This window comes from Talpa occidentalis, unplaced genomic scaffold, assembly GCF_014898055.3.
Source record: "Talpa occidentalis isolate TD23 unplaced genomic scaffold, MPIMG_talOcc4v2.1 talOcc4.3, whole genome shotgun sequence".
Classification (NCBI taxonomy): Eukaryota; Metazoa; Chordata; class Mammalia; order Eulipotyphla; family Talpidae; genus Talpa; species Talpa occidentalis.
The window spans coordinates 120990891-121015256 of NW_023603184.1; the positions used below are offsets into that span (position 1 = coordinate 120990891).

General features: G+C 36.3%; 1 protein-coding gene across 1 annotated transcript; it reads right to left on the reverse strand.

The window, feature by feature from the left end:
* Positions 1–2202: 2202 nt before the first annotated feature.
* Positions 2203–20780, reverse strand: LOC119256072 (inactive phospholipase C-like protein 1). The gene is given in 5 exon segments (XM_037523768.2): positions 2203–2368; positions 5008–5083; positions 15465–15668; positions 18284–20282; positions 20284–20780. Coding segments are annotated over 5 exon segments (2817 nt in total). The 5' UTR covers positions 20703–20780; the 3' UTR covers positions 2203–2249.
* Between the last annotated feature and the right edge of the window lie 3586 nt (positions 20781–24366).

Sequence of the window (24366 nt, forward strand, 5' to 3'; positions counted from 1 at the left end):
AAAGACCTTCTTTAGAACAATTTTCACAGCATTTACTAGGCCCCATCTAGCAATCAGCTCCTGCCACTAAACTAAACACACACACACAACCGAGCTTCAGAAAATAGAATGGGCTAAAGTCAGAAGTTAATAAACAACAGGGCCACCCTGATGGCACAAGGGGTTAAGACGCAACCTATGAAACTATCCACAGCCACTGCAGCATTAGTTCGAGCCATGGCCAGGGAGATACCCACATGGCGTAGCAGACCTCTCCTAACTCTCCCTCCTGACTCTCCCTCTGCTTCCCTCAGCAGTGTACTTCAGTCAATCTGCCTGTTCTGTTCCCTACTCTGCCTCTGGCAAATCCTCTCACCCCCCACACCTCTGGCCTATACCCAGTTCTTTTATGCATAAATAATTAAATCTTTTTAAAAATAAACAACAAAAATCTTGTTCTTTCAGTGATCAACATCACTTAGCAAACAAATAAAAATTAATAGCTCGTATACGTAAATGATGTATACATGTATATATGTATACATATTTACAGTCTAGTCTTACGCACTGTGACTTAGATTTTCTGTATGAATTACCTAAATTAAGTCCCATAAAACCCAGACTGCAAGTATTAACACACTTAGATTGATTATATAACTTGGCAGAAACCTCACAGCTGACAATCTGCACATAGAGCCTCTGCTCTCATCCCTGCACTAGGCTGCCTGGACTGGATGGGACTCAGTCACAGGAATTGAGTTTTACAGAAGGCAGGAGAACAGACGTAGTAGTTAGAACCATGGCATGTGTTAAAGCTCAGTTCTGTCATTTACAAACTGAAGGCAAAAACTTAAATCTCTCTAACCCTCAATTTCCTCATCTTTGAGATGGAGAGTTCTATCAGGGTCAGCATATGTTGTTGTGAGGTCACATGGCTGTTATGAAGAGGAAAGGGGAGGTGTATTTAAACTATTTAGCCATGAGTACTTGTCACTTCAGAAATGCTGAATAGCGGATGGCCATTATTCATTACATGTCTGTCTTTCCTCGTACCCTAGGCCTATACTCTTTCCTCGTACCCTAGGCCTATACTCTAGGCCGGTAAGCAGGGATTACTCTTCATGTGTATCCCCAGCACCTTTCTCTGTGATCAGCACATTAACAAACCTACGTACATATCTGCTGAACAGAAAGCATTTGTACAGGGCTCACACTGCCATGTAGGGGGCCAGTTTCATCATGAGTTCCTCTTTATATTAACAAGATAGCTCCCCCCTGCCCATTAAGCAAATGATGCCTATTTTCCCTACCCCACCTTCTGAACCTATATGTGAGCTTCATGAGGTCAGAGTCTGTATCTTTTTTGTTCTCCACAGAACCTTAATGCCTAGCAGAGTCCAGCATGTAGCAGAAGCTTAACAAATGTCTGAGGACAGCACTTTAATAAACATTTGTGTCTTAAGGTTCACAGAGTATTTTCACAGAGAAGACACAGGCCCTACTGCCAGATCCCTGCGTACAAACACCAGCTCCACTATTTACAACTTTGGGTAACATACATGAGTTTTCAATGCTTCTGTTTTCTTACCTTTAAAATGAGAATAATAACAGCTTGGGGCCTTGTGAGTATTAAAATGTTAATTTGTAGAAACCCTATAAAACAGTACCTGGCATATGGTAAGTATTCTTTAAAGGTCAATAATTATTAATTTTGTTTGTGATTGTTTTTCTCCCACTGTCAAGAATAATTAGCTGCCTGAATAATTTCTCCTTTAATGTAAAAAAATATGAAAAGTATCACCTTTACTTGAAAATCCTAAAATTAATTTTCAACAAAGCAAATCATAATCTTGAGAAGCCTATTTACAAAGTTATATGCAGAAATAAATTTACACATAGAGGTGTTGTCCTTAAAAAAAAAATCCTAAATGGCTTTGGATATTATTTTTGTAAGACGCTTGCAAATCACTTGTCCTGGATCCTTCTGGATCAACATTTGGCATTAATAGCCTATTGACTTGAAAAGAAGTGTTCATGTGAGTAAACATGCATCACACACACACACACACTTACACAGAGGCACCAGGCAATGGAATTAGATCATGCTGTCCTCTACTTCTCCATAAGCCTGTTGCCCTATTAGGGCCAAAGTGTATCAATCCCAGTACGCATCTCCCCATCACTTAGAACATGACCTGGTAACTGGGTGACAATACTTCAAAATTCAAATCACCATATTCAACCACTGATGCTTCTCTACATTTGGATACTTAATTTACCTTCAATACGGTAATGTTCCAAGCAAAGCTCTCGGTTGCCTTGTTCAGCTTTCTTCCTTTCAAGCCTTCTTTTGCCCCCAGATTATGAAGTTCCTCATGAAACTCCATCCCTTTGAAAAGAGAATATATAAGAATTTTTAGCATAAATTTCAGAAAATCGTCATTTATTATGGAAATATTATCAGGAAAAAAATTACTTCCCATTTCTGTGCTTTCCTCAGAATTTTCTGTAATATAAAACTAAACTCTCCTAAAATTAAAATCTCTAAAATTAAACTCTCCTTCACATTCTGTTCATGCCCATCAATTGGCAATTCTTAGGGACAAATAAGCAATAATCAATGCATCAAATTAAATTAAATTTTAAACAGTCAGGATATATAAGAAAAGACATGAGAAGTTAAGCAATTTTCCAGCAGGTTATATCCATCTTATTTGTCCTTGCCTGGTTTTTATATGAAATGGTATAATATGTGGATTGCAAAAATATGTGGTGGTTGCACATACCTCATTTTGCCTTATGAAACATCCACATGACATGAAAGTAGGCCCCAGAGCCCGTATAGATAACAAAGATAACTAGTAACTGTTGAGTAAAAATACAAGTTTTTAAAATAGCATTCCTGGAAACACCCCAATGTTTCAGATTTGGGAATGGCCTTAAAGTTATTTTTAACTCAGCCATTTTTGCAAGCTTAAATACTATAAAAAAAAACATCACCATCATCTGTTTCTTCGGCTCTTAGCACCTCAGGGATGGGAATCACACTTCCTTCTGGGTAGCTCACTCCTTCTTTGGAAAACTATAACTGATACTGAGTCAAAATCTCTTTTCCTGGAGCTTCTACCCCTTGGTGCTAGCTACACCAGAACATCAATGTTGAATCTCTTTTCCATAGTGAATTCCTTTAGATGTTTGAAGTAAAATGACAAAGTCTACTATATTCTTCTCTTCCTCAGATTAAACATTCTAAAATGTTTCACCTTACTAATAATGTCTCTTCCTTAAGGATGACATCCAAAAAAGGAGCACTGCATCGTGCAGTTTCCCAGAGCTGCGCTACTAGCAACCTCCATCCAGGTTCATCGCACTCAAATAAGAAAGGAACTTGTACCACTCTTCATGTTCCAGTTTTTTTTTTTTAAAGATTTATTTATTTATACATACAAGAACTATGGTACAGGCCAGAAGTATGGGGGTGAGAGAATTCACCAGAGAGAGTGGGAAGAAGAACAGGCGGATTGACTGAAATACACTGCTGAGGGGAGCAGCGGGCGAGTCAGGAAAGATCTGCTGTGCCATGTGGGTCACCTCCCTGGCCAGGGATAGAATGTGTGCTTTAGAGGCTGCAGATAGCTTCATAGTGCTGCATCTTAACACCTTGCACCACTAGGGAGGTCCCTATGTTCCAGTTGCTATACTTTTATTAATGCAGCCTAAAACCACATGAACTTTCCTGATGCAAACCTCACAAACAGCACCTGGTGAGAGCGTGATTATGGAACCCAGCGCCTACTCTGTCTCCATTACCTACTAGCTCTGTGAATATCAGCAAGTCCTGTAATTCTCTGAGATTATGTTCCCTAATCTATGGTGAAATAAACTCCATTTATTTAACAGGTCTGACACCAGTAGGTATCAAATAAATGTCAAATAAGTGCATACACATTTTTCAGTCCTAGATCACATTCATGAGCACTTCTTATTCCACTCCCTCAGTCTAAAAGTTACTGAAACATCAAAGTAAGTGGTATTGGACTAATAGCAATGACAGAAAGAGAATTACCTTATGATGAGCTAAAGAACTACTGAACACCTCAATTAAGTTGGCAGCTTGGATTTGAGTGTTTCCCTCATGGGACTGTGGTGAAGATTAGATGAGTTAATACTATTAAGCTCTCAAAGTACTGCCTGGCACATAGGAGCAGTATATAAGAATCTGGTATTATCCTGTGCTTTCTGTCAGCTGAAACATTTAAGCCTGCTGGTCAGTCATGAAAAGCATCATTTTAAAAATTGAATCTGGATTTAAAGGTCATCTCTACCACGTGTTGATATGGATCATTCACTCAATCTCTAAAGAATCCCAGATACCTCATTTGTAAATTGAATATAATTATGCCTACCTGGTAGAGGTGTCAGGAGGACTAAGTAGCAGAGTGAATTTGCTTAGTACATCACATGCATCTTTATCAAGCAGTGATCACTGTGGTCACCTTCCTCATCATAATCACTATTACGTGTGTGGATAAAGGAGAATATGAATCCAAAAGATATAAAATTACAGAGCTGTGGGTGCAGGGGAATAAAATAAACAGGTATGTGTCCTCACAAACATGCAGCCCATGCCATGCTTAAAGAAAGAACAAATCTTAAACAAGGCAAAAGTTTAGATGATTAATAGGATTATGGTTCCAAATGTAAAAGTGAAGGAGTTTTTAAGGGGTAGTTGGGAACCACAGCTTCCATACTGGTAGTAAATGATTTTGATAGGCTCCCAAACCACAAAAGTAGATTCAGAAACCCTCATCTCTCTAGATATCTTCAGACATCGCTTCCTTTATACACTTAACAAACCTCTACATATACCCACTATCACTGGATTGCTTCTGTACTAAACACTCAACCATAATTCAAAGTATAGTTAAGCAATGGCATAAAACATATGAGTTTCCCAACAGAAATGTTTTCTAAAAATCTGCCAAGAATTATTATCATGGTTTCTAAGAAAAAAAATAAAAATATTACCTGCTTTCTGACACTGCACAATCTTTTCCTGGACCGCGTCTGCCATTTCTATGAGAAATCGGCTCTCTTGAATCATCTGTCACAAAATAAACATCAAAGGGGTAGTTGTCAAAATTTTTTAAATTGGTTCATTGAAAAAAATAAGATATAGATACATCCGTATGTTGCTGCCAACGAGGGGAACCATGAACCACGACCTTAACCACAAGAGAGGGGAGAGGGAAGGATGATCTCTGTGTCATCCATTCTAACACTGCAGCTGGTCACCGACATTAAGAATTTCCCCAGTTATGAGACAAACCTGATATGCAGTGGGTATCAAAGAAATAACTGCTAAATAAATTCACACACATTCTCTTAGTCCCAAAACACATTCCTGAACACTTCTTATTCCCATTACCCCCAAAGCTACTGCAACATCGAAGTGGCAATGGACTAATAGCAATGAGAGTCAGAATAGGGAACTGATTAACTTGTGATGAGCTAAAGAATGACTGAACACCTCAATGAAGTTGGCAGCTTGGATTTGGGTGACCCAAAAATAGCAAAGGTAAAAAAAAAAAAAAATAGCAGAGGTGTTGTCCTCCCTCTAGAAGGGGTCCAGCTCCACTGGTAGGAATGAGAAGTAAGTCAGGGTTCAGAGCCACCCTTTCAACAGTGTGTAGACAATAACATTAAAGTGGGTGTCCTTGCCCTCTGCTTGTGTAGAAAGCAAATATCTCCAAGAGGTAATTAATATACCGAGGGAAGTACAGGAAATGAGGTAACTGTTGGAGAGCTGAAGAAAAGAAAATTATGTATGTGAAGATGAAAATAGGTAAGGAAGCTACGGTTAAAATAAAAAAACAACAAGGGATTGGGCTCTTTTGAAAAAATGACTGAAGAAAGGCAACCAATTGCAAACTAACACTTCTTGAATCTCCAGCCACTTTTCTATTGCCAGTAAATGTCCCATTTCATCTGGTTATAACACATTTAATTGCCTAGCTCAATATTCTGGAGGGAGTTTAAAACACTATCCAGAGCATGTTATAGATCTTGAGTAAGACATTTTCCTTCAATCCAATTAAATACTATGGAATAGATGGTAGTCTTGTACAATCACTTCCAAATATAAAGTAGCTTATGATTATAAATTTTCAAATAGAAAATAATATATTACACATTTTTAATACCTAACAACTCCATAAGAGTAAGGTCATATCATTCATTCATTTAACAATGAGTTGAATAGCCATTGTTGAACAGCCATTCTGTGTAAACAACCTGTGGTAAGTATAAAGGGTATAATGCATTGATGAGGCAAAATCAGACATATGTCCATCTCCTGGGAGCTCAGAGTCTAGCAGGGATGTCTGCTCCAATGGTGAATAAAATATGCTCACTCAACCAAATAAAACTCAATTACTCATAGTTTCTAGTAAAATGATAGTTTAAAGTGATTTATTTGGAGAGAAAAATTGATTAAACATAAAACTAGACACCCAAGAAGGTCTAGACTGAATCAAACTATTGAACTGGTTTAGTTAACTCTTCAACTACCAAAAGAAAGTAGTGCTTTGGAAAATTAATTAATCAGATGCCTAATAGTGGTGTGAATTACTGAAGTGTCCAAGTGAATGAAATTTACAGGCAGAGAGGAATTTTATGTAAGGACAATATGATTAACTTTCTTCTGAGCTTAGCATTCATACATGCAACATCAATTGGGTTTTTATAATACCCACAAGTTATCAATGTCCTAATTATTCAGTAGCAGACAAAATGTTTTCATGAAATTCAAGCAAGGGAAACATTAATAAAGAAAAGCTACATTCTGTGACCTTTCCATGAGAAAAATAGTTGAGGGCCTCCCCAGTGGCGCAGCGGTTGAATGCTGGGTTGCAAAGCTGCCCACAGCCTCTGCAGCACCGGTTCGATCTCCGGCTGCTCCCCAGCCACGGGAAGAGGGCCCCACATGACGAGCAGACCTTTCCTGCAGCCCGCTGCTCCCCCCAGCAGTGTACTTCGGTCCTTCTGCCTGCTCTGCTCCCTGCTCTGGCTCTGGTGAATTCTCTCACCCTCCCGTGCTTCTGACTGTACCCAGTGCTTGTATAAATAAATCTTTAAAAAAAAAAAAAAAAAGAAAATAGTTGATACACTATTTTAGAATTAATTAACTTTGAAACTGAAAGAATTTTAGTGATCGTGACCACCCTCCTAATTTTATAAAATAAAAAACTAAGACTTAGAGGAATTAAGATTCTTATCCAAAAGACAGTGCTAATTAATGATAGGATTGGAATTAAAATCCCAGCTTCTTGTCATCCACTTATTTTCATTAAAAAAAAAAAAAAAAAAAAAGGCTCCTCTCCGAGTCTGTCTGACCTGATCATACCCCATGAGAGAATGCATGCCTTCACATACTTTCAATCATTTGAGCTGAACTGTAGAGTTCTAATGTCACCTGGCCCAGCCCACAGAAAAACCATAAAACATATAGGCATGCCCATCATCAATTCATTTCAACCAGATTCAAACATGTCTCTTTTAAGAAAAACTCAGAAAAGGAGTAAGTTTCTATTCTTTCCCATTATCAAATAGATCACTTCATGAAGAGATAGTCAAGTATGATTTAAAGAGATAGTCAAGTGTCACAACATATGTTCTTGTGACTCCTTCGAGGATAACTCAAATTTTTAAAAATAAAAGTCACAACTTAAACACGCCCGATTATTAATATTCTCAGATCTTAAAATTATTACTCATATGAACTTTTCTCACAAGAACATCTAATCATATCTATAATGGCTTTCATTAGTGTATAATACTATTTCTATTTTTTACAGTCAACTTTCAAGTATTAGTTGTAGAAAAACACATAAGATGGAAGATAGCTGAAATGTACCAATTTTGCAAACCACATTTTTTCCCTTAGTTAAGTAATTTATCTAAGTTGTTATGAAGAAAAACTGGTTGATTTGAGTTTTGTATCTCCTTCCTAGATCTCTACAGATCCTGACATAAATGAAATATAAAGTGCAAAGGCCAAGGAGAGACGTGGGAAGCATGTCCTTAGATAATCCCTCAGCTGGGGATCAGTGCACTTAGCCAGTCAAGGCAGGGTTGATGCTATAGATAGAATCTGGCGGTGGCCTGATTTCCATATCTGATGGTTTAGCCTAAGTTCCCAGTTGCCTTTGCTAGTTGTAGTAATACAAAGAGCTTTCTTCAGTTCTGTCACATAAATATCTTCTAACGTATCTTATTTCCTTGCTATGATTTTTAATCTAAAAGAACAGAGGATTTACCAAGATAAAGGTTGACGTTACTTTAAGTACTAGGTGTGTCCTAAACAGGGTATGTAACTTGTCAGTTAAGATCAAAATCATTAATTTAAAATAAGCATTGGGGCCTCCCTGATGGTGCAAGGGGTTAAGACACAACACTGTGAAGCTATCTGCAGCCACTGCAGCACAAGTTGGATGCCTGGCCAGGGAGCTGACCCACATGGCGCAGCAGACCTCTCCTGTCTTGCCTGCTGCTTCCCTCAGCAGTGTATTTCAGCAGATCTGCCTGTTCTATTACCAACTCTGTCTCTGGTGAACCCTCTCACCGCCCACACCTCTGGCCTAGACCCCAGTTCTTGTATGCATAAATAAATAAATCTTTAAAAAATAAAATGAAATGAGCACTTTGAAAGAAATAGTAATGTTTCATACTCAGAAACATGTTTAACTGTTTCATCTGTGTGAAAGGAATGGTCCTTCCAGTTCTTCTCAAATTAATGTAACTAATAGTACTGTAAAGATGAGCTTTCATCATATCAGGACTTTAAAATCTTCCAAAGATTCCAATTTCCTTATGAGTTACCTCTAAATTCTTAGAGCTACAGAAATTTATGTTTAGAAGTTATCTAAACCACTTCTCATGGATATCCCCATTCTATAGATGAATAAATTGCGTCCAAAATGAATTTGCCTTAAGCCACATAGCTAGTTAGAGAGATAGTTTGGATAAGAATCAAGGCATTCAGGGCCTCCCCAGTGGCGCAGCGGTTGAGCACTGGGTTGCGAAGCAGTTCGCGGCCTCTGCTGCGCTGGTTTGATCCCCGGCTGCTCCCGGGCCACTGGAGGAGGGTCCCACATGGCGCGCAGACCTCTCCTGACGCCCGCTGCTCCCCTCAGCAGTGTACTTCGGTCCTTCTGCCTGCTCTGCTCCCCGCTCTGGCTCTGGTGAATTCTCTCACCCTCCTGCGCTTCTGACTGTACCCAGTGCTTGTATAAACAAACAAATAAATAAATAATACATGCCTCTTTAAAAATAAATAAATATAAAAAAATTAAAAAAAAAAAAGAATCAAGGCATTCATGAGGAGCAGATAGCATACAAACTGTTCTGAGATACTTATAATATATTAAAGTGTAGTACAAGTTAGTGACAAACATTAAATAAAGTAGAATTCATCAGATAAAGCATCACGAAATTAAACGTTTGCCATGACTGCTTAGTTCTCTCTCCAAGTCTAATTCACACACTTCAAACATAGCAAGATATTCTTCTTGTGAAGAAGAATATGTACTTTTTTGGGATCCACTGCTTTTTCAGAAAGGAGTTAGCAAATTTGGAAAAGCAAGCACTTGAGAACATGTGAACCAATAAAAAGCCAATCTGTTCTAGACCTATTTTGCTCTCTCCCCTTAAGAACCTAAAATCATCTATCTCCCTTCTAATCAAACCACTGAGTTTTAGTTTCTTGGTTCTGTATTGGCTTAGATTATATACAATCTGAGTAGTCAGAATGTATAAAATAAAACTTAAATTTTATTAAACTTGGTATTTTTAAAAACTGGTTGTTGTTACATACAGATTTAATAATAAACAAGATCTTTTCTTTGATTTTAAAGTTTCTTAAAATTTTTTAATCAGACACAATAGTTAATAAATTGCCATCTTCTCTTTTTAAGCAAACTCAATATTATCAAGCCTGTTTATTCTCAATGAAAGGGGACTACATAAGGTCAGGGCCTTTGCAAGCTCACTGGAGGTCCACTTGATGTATGTGACAAAGTATTGTCTGTCCTGGGACTAGCTGTCAGTCACATTTCTGAGCCTGAGTTTTAATGACACAGGACAGGAGAACTCACACAGAGCAAGCCAAAGGGACATTTGTATCTACATTCCTGATAGGGACAGGATCTACTTCAGAGTGCTGCTTTCTGCACAATGGGGTATTTTACCTTTTCTTTTCTCCGTTAGTCCATTTCCCAAACAATGGTCAGGTATGTCATGAGTTTGTTGGCTTATATCTAGCTGTGAGTAAAATTTAGTTCATTCATAAAATTACCAGGTAACAAACCTGACTATCTCACATGACTTTAACTAAAAGTGTTGCAAGAAGCTGAGTATTCAGGAGTGCAGCATGAATTCTGAGGACATATATACAACATTCCACAAAGGAAGCAATCTAAAATCCTTGCTTACTGACCTATCTCTGACACCCACTGTCCTTGAGAACTCCGTATGAGTAGAAATTTCAACCCTCAGGATGCTAATTAATCCCCTCATTATACAGAAAATAAATCAGAAGACATTGCTGCACGCGTAAGTACTAATGCACAACACCTTTTTTCTAAATAACCTGTCTGGTGGGGCACATGCCAGCAGGGGTTCCATTATTATACAAGCCACTACTTTTTGAAATGTACACTAATGTACAGTTTCACACATACTTCACAATGAGAGTGAATGATGGAAGGAAAGTATTTTTGACTTACCTAATTCTGACATCAAACTATTTCAATAAAACTACAGTGGGGGACTGTGCACATACCTACAACTTTCTCTCATCCTGGGATGGTAATAACACTAACATTAGAAAGTGTAGTTAATCCAACCATTTGCACTTGACTTAATTGTGATACCTGCCAGCCTATTATTTCCCTTGCAAGAATCCTGCTCATGCTAATGCAATCAACTGTTCTCCAAATCACACCCTTAACTGACTTAGTAAAAGATTAAATAACCCTTGACTCATGTTCTCCAGATTGTTTTGATTTTTAATCTTCAGAAAAATCTGTTACTCTTGCTATAGTAAACTTTTAACTTTTATGTTAATGTTAAATAATTCAGCACAGAAGTCACCTTCAGAGAGCACTTTGGGTTTATTTTTACAGTTGCAATCACCAGTAACTTTTCCACCTCTAAATCCTATAATCAAAACACTAATTACCCCAAAAGTTTAATGTACTTGAAAAACTAGACAGGAGAGGATATTGAAAACATAAAAATTCAACTATTTAAAGAAAAAAATATATATATACAGGTTAGATAATATTTTTCTTTTAAAATTAGTTGCAGGGCCTCCCTGGTGGTGCAAGGGGTTAAACACAGCACTATGAAGCATTTTGCAGCCTCTGCAGCACGAGTTCAATCCCCGGCCAGCCAAGGAGCAACCCACATGGTGCAGCGGACCTTTCCTGTTTCACCCAGGGCTCCCCTCAGCAGTGTATTTCACTCAGTCTGCCTGTTCTGTTCCCCACTCTGTCTCTGGTGAATCCTCTCACCACCGCATCTCTGGCCTGTACCCCAGCTCTTGTATGCATAAATAAATAAACCTTTAAAAATAAATAAATAAATAAAATTAGTTGCAAATAAGATTGTGCTGAGCACAGTGGGAATGAGGTAGGGATGTATTATTGCAAGTCACTGTGAAGAGGACTCGGGGTCCTCAGACTCCAACTAGTTCAGGACATAAAAGATTAGTGGTCCATTCTTTGACTCCTATGTGTCTCTGCTCCTTCCCCTCTTATGTCTAAGTTCTGTGTTCATTACAGCGCGTCCCATTCTTCTAGACAGAAAGTTTGCTTCATATCATTTCTTCCCCCAGTTCCTCATACAGTAACAGGTATCCAAAATGTGTCTGTTTAATTGACTAATCAAAAGCTTAAAGACAGACACAAAATAATTCAGCAAAAGAAAATGTGTTGTTTCACAAGTGACAGGTATATGTGCTCTCATTGCATTTACTTATATTTCTCTTGAATAAAAGAGTTGTTGTGTTTTATATAATTATTTGTGCAGATATCTGCCTTTGTTCATTTATCTCTGTACTGTACAGAATCCACTAAAGTTCTTTATACATGGTAATGTATTGAATGCCCTGAATAAAGTAAATAAGTGCATCTTTTCTTAACAAGGTCAGTTTTGTGAGATGTTAGGACAAAAAGCTGGACTCAGCTTGACGGAGAGGGAATTAAAGGTAGGAAGGCAGATGGTGCAGAATTGAGAAATACAAAGGATGAAGAATGAAAAGAAAAAGCAAATAAATCAGCTTGACTGAAGGAAAGGGTTCAAACACACGGAAGTGGGAAATGAAGTCTTCAAAACAGGCAACACTGATGGGTGAAGGCTTTGCAAAACTAGCTAAAAATCACTAGCATTTAAAGATGATTATTCCAATCATTGAAATAGGGAAAGGTAAAGAAGAGGTAGAGGACTTTAGGACCTATTGAAAAATTTCAGGCAGAAGAAGAGAGCCTGGTGAGAGAATCTTGGCTGACTTAATGTAAAGAAATGGATACATCCAAGAATGATCATGAAGAAAAAAGCAATGGATCTCATTGATACTGAATAGAAAGAAAAAAGATCTCATCGGAGTTAGTATGAAGACAGAGCACTTGAAACGATTTGGAGAAATTGAGAACCATTGGCATGGTGGTATCTTTTGTAATGGTTAGGAAAGGGTACATAAGTACCTCAGAAATAAAAGATAAACCCATTTTTAACTTACTAAATTTATGTTATTCTTGCAAACCCCAAACGTTGCCCTGTAATCAAGTGCAGAAACACGGCTCAAGCATTAAGACTGAGGCTAGAGATGGATTTCAAAAACATTGTCCATATCATGAAAAGACTATAGTAGAAAGGAAAAAGGCAGAACATCAATGGGTCCAGGATAAGGAGTTTCAATTTTATTTTAAATAGGATTTTAAGCAAAAATAAAGAAAGAAAGAAAGTGACATGATCATATTTATATGAGCACTCTGGGCCAGCAGAGTATTTTAGGAGATCTCTTTGAAATAAATATAAACACTAATATGCCAAGAGCATTAAAGTGTCAGCTAATACAACACAAATCCTGGAAAGTAAAAATGGCATTTTTATGTTCATGGCCAAGATACCATCACATATATTTATCCCTACCCTCTTCACTCCCTAAAAAAAGAACCAACAAAGTTTCCAGTAGTGTTTTCCATCACTCACACAGTCCATTGAGTTTAAAATTTGGTATAGGGGTAGTTATATGCAATTCCCTACCAAAATGAAAATTCGTTTCCATAAGAAACTATAAATGAAGACATTGTTACAAGTATTTCTGCTTTCCAATGTAGCCTTTTACGTAAAGCTTTGGAAAATCACTCCAGGCCTACAATTACAAATTGCATTTAAAAAAAAAAAAAAAGAAAAGTCAATGGTCAGATTTGGCTCCAGCAGCTAAAACTGAGAAAAACAAAACACTATCAGACACTTGGGGATGTGAAAATGGAAACTGGCCAATCATAGTCCAGGTGCTTTTCTGCTTGTTACAGGTCCAGCTCCAGGGGACCAGGCTCCCCTCTCAGGGAATGATTTTTCTTTCTTAGCTTAAAGGGAATTGGAGGAATAAATGATTTCTACTGTCTGTCTCTATGGAAACTAGTACCCTAATTTCACCTCTTAAATGGCAATTATCCCTATTCACTGAATAGCTTTCAGTCCCTACTTTTATGATGGAAAAATTGATTTCGTGAAAAATGAGATATAGGTAATATGCAAACTTTTCCCTCAGCAACCATGAAGTATAATTTATAAGAGGTATGTCATTTTAAGTAGAATACACTCTGGGATTTTTGTCTTTTTCAATTGTAGGATATTTACCTCAAATGTCTTTCTTCTAGTCAATTTTTAATAATAAAATATTCTTCTCCTTCCTTAACATTTATTTGTATTCAATTACAAAAATTCATTGGGTTCAAAGAAATTGACAAATACAGAAAAAAATACAGAAAAGCATAAACAAAAAAAGATATACTTTTCTTGATATTTTAAAAAATATTTTAAAAAATCATTATCAATATCTTGATAGCAGTTTAGATGTGTCCACATATAAATACAATTTAAATTCTATTTTTTGACTAGAGTTCTAAAAAAATATAGTATGAGCTATTTTCCATAGCATAAATATTCTAACATAAGATTTTTGTGACTTCAAAGGATTCTATAATATGGTTTATTTTATTTAACTCATTTTCTCCATGTGGACATTATTAAACAAATATAAACGTGTGTGTGTGTGTATCACTATTGACTGAAATAAATCCTTAGAAAAAATATATATATATAAATCAAATGGGATGAATATTTTAAATTATACTACCAAATTTTTCCCCCCAAAATCTATACCAACTTATTTTTCCACTAGAGGTAGATGGATGAGAGTATCCATTTCCTTAAATTCTTTATCAGAGGTACTAATTTTTTAAATGAGCATTTGATGACATTTATGGTTGGTACTTCAGCAGTCATTCTGCACCATGAGGATAAGGGCCAAATTCTAGGGATGGTGGAGTAGAAAGTTACATGGAACTTTGTAAAAGTGCCACCCTGGGTGCCTAGTCTCCAGATTTTTTTTTCTTTAGTCTCTAGATTTTTGTGTGAAAAAATAAAGTCTTATAATTTTAAGCCCTGATTAGCATTCCATTATTTATTTTGTAAAGCTGAATTTAATTCTACTTAATATATTTTTCCTCCATATAGTTCTTACTGTTTTTTCTATTTGAAGGATATTTACACTTTACCGGGCATATACGTTGCAAATATCACTGGTCTGTCATTTGTTCCTTAATTTTTCAATGGATTAGGAGATGCAAAAATAGTTATGGTACTATACATAAATATATAATATTTAATAGCTACAGAAATCATGGAATTACACTTTGCCCACATGGCACATCACTTCCACCCCCAGCACTTCTAGATTTACACAAAAGTATATTCATTAAAATTATACCCTTAAGGACATACTTAATTTGTAGCATTATATATTGGAAAAAAAAAAGATAACTGTATTAGCTTAGAAATTAAATTCCAGAGAAAGTTTGTCTGTACCATCATAAGTCTACTTCCTGTATGTATGCAATTAAATGGTTATATTGCTGGCAAAGACATTTAAATGATGAGAAGTTGTATATAATTTTGAAGATTTAATTCATTCTTGCTGAAGCAGAGATTGTCTATTTGCTCTCTGTAGAACTCTGGGTTCAAAGCACTCTCTAAGAATTTCCCATTGGGGCTTAGGAGAAGCAGAGTTAGCTGGCACTGTCTGCCACTCCCAATTCAGGTATCAAGTAACACTCTTTGTAATTCATTAGAGTTCTACATATGATTACACACACGCACAAATAAATACACATACACACAGAGTCACAATTTCCTACCAAATCATAAGCAGCCAGCATCTTTTTCTGCACATCTGGAATTGCCCCCAGAGGCTCCAGATAAGGAAAGTTGTCTTTCATCACAAGAGAGACTGAGGGAGTATTGTCGCTGGTGATGAGCCGAGAGGACAGGGTCAGCAGGCACTGCTTCAGGCTGGCAATTGGAGGAAGTCCACACAGTTCCTTAATAGACACTATCGCATTCTGTGGGGAAGAAATCATGAATTACACTTTGCCCACATGGCACATCACTTCCCACCCCAGCACTTCCAGGTTTACACAAAAGTATCTTCATTAAAATTATACCTTTAAGGACATACTTTGTAGCAAAGTGAATTATAACCCATCACAAGTGCTGTGACATGCACAGTGGTAACACAGAGGGCTAATTCACTGTTACTTCATCTTTCTCAATTTTTAGCAACTGCCACAAGCATGTCACAAAGTAGACTGAGACCCAAGGCTACGCTATGCTTTTTAAAGCAGAGACCCGTAATAATCACACAAATTCACACTGACTCTGCATGAAAATCTGATTTGATTTGCATCGTGATGATCCCAAGAATCATGTCACTGACTATACGTGAGTGCATCTTCTATGGACTCTTGCTCTCAAGGTAGAAGCTTTACTCACCACAATCCACTTGGCTAACCGGAAATGGTATTTCTTTGCCATCCCATCAGACGGGCACCTCACAAACAAACATACTAACGCACATTTCACATAGAGCTACATTTGTCCATGTTGCAGGTTTTTAAAAATTTTATTTGAAATAGGCTCTTTTCTTATTTAATTAGTTAATTTATTTTCTTTCATTGCTGATAATTTTGGAATAGTATTTGATTTCTCCTCTCAGGTGTAGACCCCGTAGTTCTTCCACCACCATAGCACCCACGATCCATCACCACAGTCCCTCATGTTCTTCCTCCCTTGTTTTGACCCCTCTCTCTCTCCCTCCTCTGCTGTATATCTCAGGTCTATGGTCAGGTTGCAAGTTCTGTCTTTTTCCTGACCCTTTGTTCAGCTTCTCTATAGGCTATTTTGAAATAGGCTATTTTGTTTTATTAACGGTGAACAGTATCCAACTTATTATGTATCTCATGATTTATTAACAATGATGGTATTCATTCTTCTGGTGATTAGACTCCAAAAAATCATTAACTCTAAAGACTTTACATTGAGAGGACATAAATTACCAGTGCAATCTGAACAACTTTATCTATAACTAATTCTTTTTAACCTGCAAGTAAAATGTAATATATATGTATACACATATACACATATATAATGAGTATATTCAAGAATTATGTAGAAACATACAAACTCTATTTCTTATATGGCAAGTCATAGAATTGAGTCAGGAAGAGTCAGGTGAAAGGTGTTAATATTTGGTGTCTATTTTTAAAATAGTGGCTAAGGTATCCCACCTCAAGTTAAATACAATCTAAGTATTTAAATACAATTTGTATACCATGCTATTTCTTACTATTTTTCACTATTTAAAATTAATTTTAAGCCTATCTAAGAATTACTCTGTAAATAATGTAAAAACAAAGTTTTTACCAAGTCATGGGTTTGGGGCTCAGCATTACATCACTAAAATCCAATGAGCTATGGGTTTTAGTAGTAAGGAATTCTAGATTTAAAGCCCAACATTGCTATTTATTAACTGCAATATTTAAGAAATTACTCAACCTCTTCAAACTTGCTTTCTATCTTGGAAGCAGGGAATTTTTAATGAAGATTATTATAAAATGCTAGATAAAGGAGAAAATTAAGTCCCTTGAAGATTATTTTTCTCCTCTTTTACTCTCATACATGCAGTGCTGTTGCTTAACACCTCCATGCACACTGCAGGAGCCTTATAAATATTTATTATCTAATTGCTTCTCAGAAATATCAGCCTAGAAAAAATATATTAAGTAGCATTAAATACAAAAGTTTTCACCCATTTCTGATTACAATGAAGAAAAATAACATTAAATTTTTACATGCCAAGACTAAGCAATTTATGAATACTCACTTTTCATAATATATAACAATCCTGTGATATATCACTACTTATGTGGAGAAAACTGATGATCTGAAATATGAAATAATTTGCTCAAGATCACATGGGTATAGAGTTAAGTCCAGAATGTTTACTCATTATATTAACCACATTCTAAGAGAAGAATAAATACGGAGGAATAAAAATGTAACCCCAAAATTACAGACATATAAAATACTGAAAATTAATAAAATAAACTTTTTAAAACAGTTTGTAACAAGGTCAGTGCTGAATTTTATTTGTTTAGTTTTGTTTGCTATCGAGGGGAGTAATTTATTATCATTGTTATACATTTAAATAATGAAAATTAATCTAATAGGCCTTACATTTTTAATGATTTCAAATTCCCTCTCATATTCATATCTGCAAATATTCTGCATATGCTCGTATTTAGTATATATATTAGTTACTATATTACACATCCATAGAATACTTTATGTTCTATTCTTTTCATTGTTTTGTATATACAGTCCCATAAATCAATTTAGTTATTCAATGGATCTAGAGCATTTTGCTACACTGATGCTCCATTAACTGTCTTAGCCCAATTTTAACACACAGCATTCATAATTAAAAAGTATATATATATATATATATATATATATATATATGCTTTATCACAGGCAATACTGAACTTAGTTCAGGGGTACCCAACCCTTCTGATAATTTTTGATGAATCAGATCACGAGTAAAACACAATGTTCACTAGTAAAAGGAATAAGAAGTAGGAACAGGAAAGAAGAGTATGGGATTTTTTTTTTTTCCTACCTGCATATTTTCCCTCATGTCTATGGCTTCTCGTAAAGGATGAACTGCTATTTTAAAGACGTCATCTATGGTTTTAAGACCGATATTCCTGAGCATAGTATATTCGCGAACTTTCTTCCCCATTCTCACTGAAAGGCTTCGCTTCTGTGCCTTTCCTCCTCCACTTCGATTGGTTATTGCTATATGGACAAAAAGGGTCACGTGCTCCATGATGTCCCCCACAAAGGAGCGGAGGGGAACGTGTCGATATCCAGGCTGCAAACATTCAAAAGGTATTGTGTACTGCCCGATAAACTCGTCCCCGATGTAGTCATCATCCAGAACAACGAAGCGAATCATGGCCAGTTCGGGTAGGTTTACTTGAAACTCAAACGTTTCATCAAAAATAGGATTATCGCTGTTTTGTTGTACAGTTTTAGTTCTTTGTTCTGCACAGTCAGCTGGTATTCCGTGTATCTCTATACAAACATAGGGATCTATGACATCCCCTTTGGCACAAGCTCCTTTTGGCTTTGGGAAATTCTGACCACTGATGATCTTGATATGAAGAGCAAGAGGCGACACTCCCGGTACAATCCCCTTTGTGTTTGCACTGAAGTAAGAAACTTCATCCCGCATGATAGATGGCCTTAGAACATAACCACATCCTCCATTTTGAAGAAACCAGCCTGTGTGCAGGTCTATCATTGGACCTGGAGTCTGGAAATTCATTGCTACAATCTGACAACCACAATTCCAAAAGTCTTGTGGATTCAAGTTACTGGAATCGATCCTCATGGCACTTGGATAGATTCTTGATAAGAACTTCTTATTATAATTTACAAAGTCTTCTGGGTATTCATTTGCAATTCGGCTGGCCTCTGTTTCACTAAATGAGCAAATTTCCCAATAGTTTTGGCTTTTCATAGACAGTTCGAAATCCCTGTACTGAACAGATTTACAGATTGATACCAAATCAGAGAGCTCCCTACACAGCCAGATTTGCTTCTGCTCACCATTGTAATCTGCTGACATCCTCCGAGACATTTCAGCTTCTTCATCTTCGTCTGTTACTTCTCCCTCTAAAATATCTGGATCAGAAGGCAATTTCTTTCCTTTCACAATAATCATTCTTTTTAATTTTTCCGGTGATGGGAGGTAGGATTCTGATGGCAAAGGTGCTTCAGTATAGAGTTTATTTCCAAAGACCTTTTTCATCTGTTGAACCATTATCTTCTGCTGTGGTAGGGAGCAGTGATTCCCCAAGCAAAGAATGAGTGGGTATTCAGAAGCAACAAAAGCAAATTTGTTTATCACCTCTAAGACACTTCGAAAAGAAAGATGTGTTGTCACATTATTTCGATTACAAACAATTGGTTCATTGTCTGAACCATCACTTACATCAAGTTCAATGCTTCGACAGCCCATTTTCAAAGCTCTGACATACCCATTAATATCAGCCGGTCCCCTGAACTGGTCTTCTATAAGATAGGTGTTATGAGAAGCATTGATGTAGTAGTGAGATAATGGCTGGGTCATATCTTGGGCAACCTTTTTTTGCTCAGGATCAAAAATGTCACATTCTGGTGACAACAAATACTGGGTAAAGCCATCAATTGCAAGAAATCCTTTTTGACGTCCTTCTTCAGAAAGTTCATACCTCCGAATAATGTCTAAGCACATCTCTTCAGTGATATGGGTAACTCCTTGCTCAGCTTCTAAAAAGATCATGAGATCATTGGCATCCAAATATTCTTTGTTTTTAGATATCTGTACAAGTAAGAAGTACACTTCTGGTCTGGTGCAAAGTTCACAAAAAGCTTCGCAAAATTCTTCTTCTGTCACCCGGGTGGTTAGTTTTTCTTTGCTCTTCTGGATTTCTTTAAACTTTAACCTGATCTTGGATTCCTTCAGAGTAGGGTTGAGTTGTTTTATTAACTCTACAGAGGTGTCCTCCAACATAATCCCATTCCCATCAATGTCTGCTGCTTCAAACACTGTTTCAACCACATGAACCTTGTGTGTTCTGATTACCCTCCATAAAATCAAGCGGCTGCTTACTTCGTGAGACCAGGTACCGTAACCCTGACACCCAGATGTTTGCTACATCTGCTGAATTGGCAACTAGGTCCAGAGATTCATAGTTTTCCCCATGGAGTATGGAAAAGGCACAGTCTTCACAAATCTGGTCAGCAAGGCCATTGTTTCTAAATGTTTCCGTGTTCTTCCCCAGTCTGATCTCTTTTATGGCAGAAATATCAAGCTTAGCTTTCTCAAGGTCTTTCTTGGAAGGTTCCCAGCGAAGAGCTTGGAGGTCTGTGTCCAGAGTAAAAAAACGGTTATAAATGCGAGAATTTGGTCGGACTTTCTTTAGTTCACAGCCAGCTTGCATAAAGCTGATACAGTCGCTGGCACTGCTGATTTTCTTTTCTGATGGCATGCTGCTGAAAGACACAGTTTTCTTTCTTCCACCACATTTTTGGTTTGCAGGATCCTGCAAAACAATTTGAAAACAATGAATCAACTTCTTTTGGAAATACAGAAATTCAACAACATGCTATGAACTCCCCAACTGTATTCAGGCATATGGTTATTTGGACCAAAGTTAATTTAAAATTTACATTTTCACTATTTCAGAAAAAAAAAAAAAGTTGACAAAATTGAAATTGTTAGGTCCACAGGAAAAAAACTTATTTTCAAAAGTTTGTGTGTTCCTTGAAATATAATGAAGTATTAACTACAAATAACTCATATTTATTCATTAAAGCAGATTTTCTAAGAATTTTTACCTGTTACTTTCTTCACAACCTGGCTCACATTCATATAGATATGTGAAAAAAATGAAGCTGGACTTCTTTTAAAAGTTTTCCTCATTGAGGAAGAAATTAAGAAAATCATCCCATTTACAATTGTACCCCCAAAAATTAAATACCTGGGAATAAACTTAACAATTACAGTTGTACCCTAAAAAGTTAAAAACCTGGGAAAGACCTATACAAGGAAAACTACAAAACACTGTTAAAAGAAATAAAAGACACAAAACAATGGATATTCCTTGCTCATGGATCAGAAGAGTTAACATTATAAAAATGGCCATTCCACCAAAAGCAATTTGCAGATTCAATGCAATTCCAATAAAAGTCTCAATGACATTCTTCAAAGAAATAGAAAAAATATTGCTGAAATGTGCAACCACAAAAAACCCCAGATAGCAAAAGCTCTCCTGACTAGAAGGAGAAAGAATGGAAACATTACACTCCCGGACTTCAAATAATACTACAAAGCCATTATAACAAAAACAGCATGATACTGGAACAAAAATAGACACATAGACCAAAGGAATAAAATTGAAAGCCCAGGAATAAAACCACACATATATGGTCAATTCATTTACAACAAAGGAGCAAAGACTATACAGTGGATCAAGAAAAGCCTCTTCAATAAATGGTGTTGGGAAAACTGGACTGCAACATAAAAAAATGAAATGAAACCAGACTACTATATCATACCATATGCAAAAATCAACTCAGAATGGATAAAAGACTCAAATGTAAGATTTGACACCATAAAATACATAGAAAAAAATCATAGGCAAAATACTCCATGACATAAACCTCAGAAACATCTTTGGGAATTCTTCTCCAGAAGCAAGGAAAACAAAGACGATAAACAGCTGGGACTACATCAAACTAAAAAGCTCTGTACAGCAAAAGAAAAAGTAATCAAAACAAAGAGATATCATACTGAATGGGAGAAAAATATTTACTCACCATACAACAGATAAGGGACTGGTATCAAAGATCTACAAGGAATTTACACAACTCAACAAAAACAACCCAATCAAAAAAAAAAAATGGGCAAAAGAACTAAAAAGACACTTCTCCAAAAAAGAATTGCAAATAGGCTTATGAAAAAATGTCCAACATCACTAGTTATCAGGTAAATGCAAATCAAAACCAAAATGAGATACCACCTCATTCCAGTAAAAATGGCCAACATTAAAAAAAAAAATGGAAACAACAAAAGCTGGAGAGGATTTAGAGATAAAAGGAACCCTCTTACACTGCTGGCGGGAATATAAACTAGTCCAGTCTCTATGGAAAACTGTGTGGATATTCCTCAGAAAATTAAAAATGGATCTTTCATAATGGATCTTTCATAATGGATCTTTCATAATGGATCTTTCATCCTAGGAATCTATTCAGAACACAAAAACACTCATTAGAATGGAAACCTGCACTCCTATGTTTACTGCAGCACTATTTACAATAGCCAAGATATGGAAACAGACCAAATGCCCCCAAATAAACAAATGGATCAAAAAGTTGTGATATATTTATACAATGGAATATTACTCAGCAATCAAAAAAGACAAACTCATGCCATTTGCAGCAACATAGGTGTAGCTGGGGAAGAGATTATGGTAACCAAAATAAGTCAGAAGGAAAAAGATAAATACTGGATGTTCTCATTTATATGTGGAATTTAGAGAAATCAAACAAAAGGTCAATGGGAGGGAAGAACACCAGGGAATATAGTGATGGTTCACGGGTGATAGAGTGGCAGGAGAACTATGGGGACCACAATAATTCAAGAAAAAAAAATAATTAATAAAAGAAATACTTTTCCTCATTGATACTTTACAACAGTTTTAGTTTAAGTTTTATACTTAAAATTAGTTCAATAAAAGTTGTTTACTTTAGCATGCTTTAATCACAATGGGTTTACAATACACCTTAACTAAAAATCACTTTCTTTTCTCAAAACTATTTTTAAAAGAACCAAAGTATCTTGAAATTCAGGTTGAGAGCTAACAATAGACAAATGATCTCACTGGAGCAAATTTTTAGACTGAGGTAAACTATTTTTTGTATTTTAATATTTATATATATATTTACATCATTTTTCACTGTATGCTTTCTCCTCTCAGTCTAGTCCCTGTAAAATTCCTACCAATTCACCCGTGAACCATCACCATAGTCCCTTGTGCTCTTCTCTCCCTGTTTTGCTACCTCTGCCTCCTCCTCCCTTGTAGAATGTCTTTGATTTATAGTTGCCTGCTAATGTTGTTTTTTATTATAACTTTATTTTTTTCCCTGATCCCTTATTTGGTTCCCTTGTATTCCTGAGGTAAACAATTTAATGAACATGAGAATTCACATCTACATTTCAATATAATGTTACTAGCAGCCACAGTTTTAGACCTGAACAGAAATATAAATGACTCCATTAACCTGTAAGGTTTTATCTAATGTAAATTAACTTTCAAAGCCCCTTGCTATGTAATATTTCATGGAGAACACTTAAAATTTGCCTGTGTCAACCATTCCTAGCCATTTACATTGAACATCTGACCAAGGCCACTTAAAACTGGGTATTTATACATTCCAGTTCAGATCATCGACTCAAATTAATAATGCTCCCACTACATCATCAATTTGGATAATTCCCCAGGAGCAAGTTTTGCCAAAGTACCTTAAGGCATGTTTATAGTATCCAATTTTATAAGCATATCAAAGAGGCAATAAAAGAGTGTGCAAAAGTGTTGTCCATAGGGAAGAAATGGCAAATCTCAAGTGGTGATTATTCCATTCAGTAAACACATGACCTTGAGCAAGTGACTTAGTTCCTCTGAATCTTAATTTCTGCTTTAAGAGAAATTAAAATGGAGATATAAAATAGCAATTAGTAGTCTTTAACTATAGTGTTATTGTGAAGCTCAAAAAAACAAAATGCACATGAATATTCTTTGTAAACATAAATGCTTTAGGGTTATTTTTTGAAAGAAGGGGAACATTTCCTCATGAACCTCACTACTGTAGGGTACTGGGCATTGATTTGGATATTGGAAGTCATCAAGAAATTAATACATCCCACTCTCGAGCACTTAAGAAAAATCTCAGTGATTAACTGAAAAAAATATAAAAATAGTCACATGATTTTACTATTTTAAATAGTGAGAAGGAAGCCAAGTAGCCCGGGTATGTTCTTCACTGAAATTCTTCTAAAACAAGTAGAATCTCTTCTCTAGAGTCTCATTATTTAATTGTGGTCTGCCTGTAAGAGCCTCCCTGTCCTATGATCTGGGAAAGGCAGAAGGATTT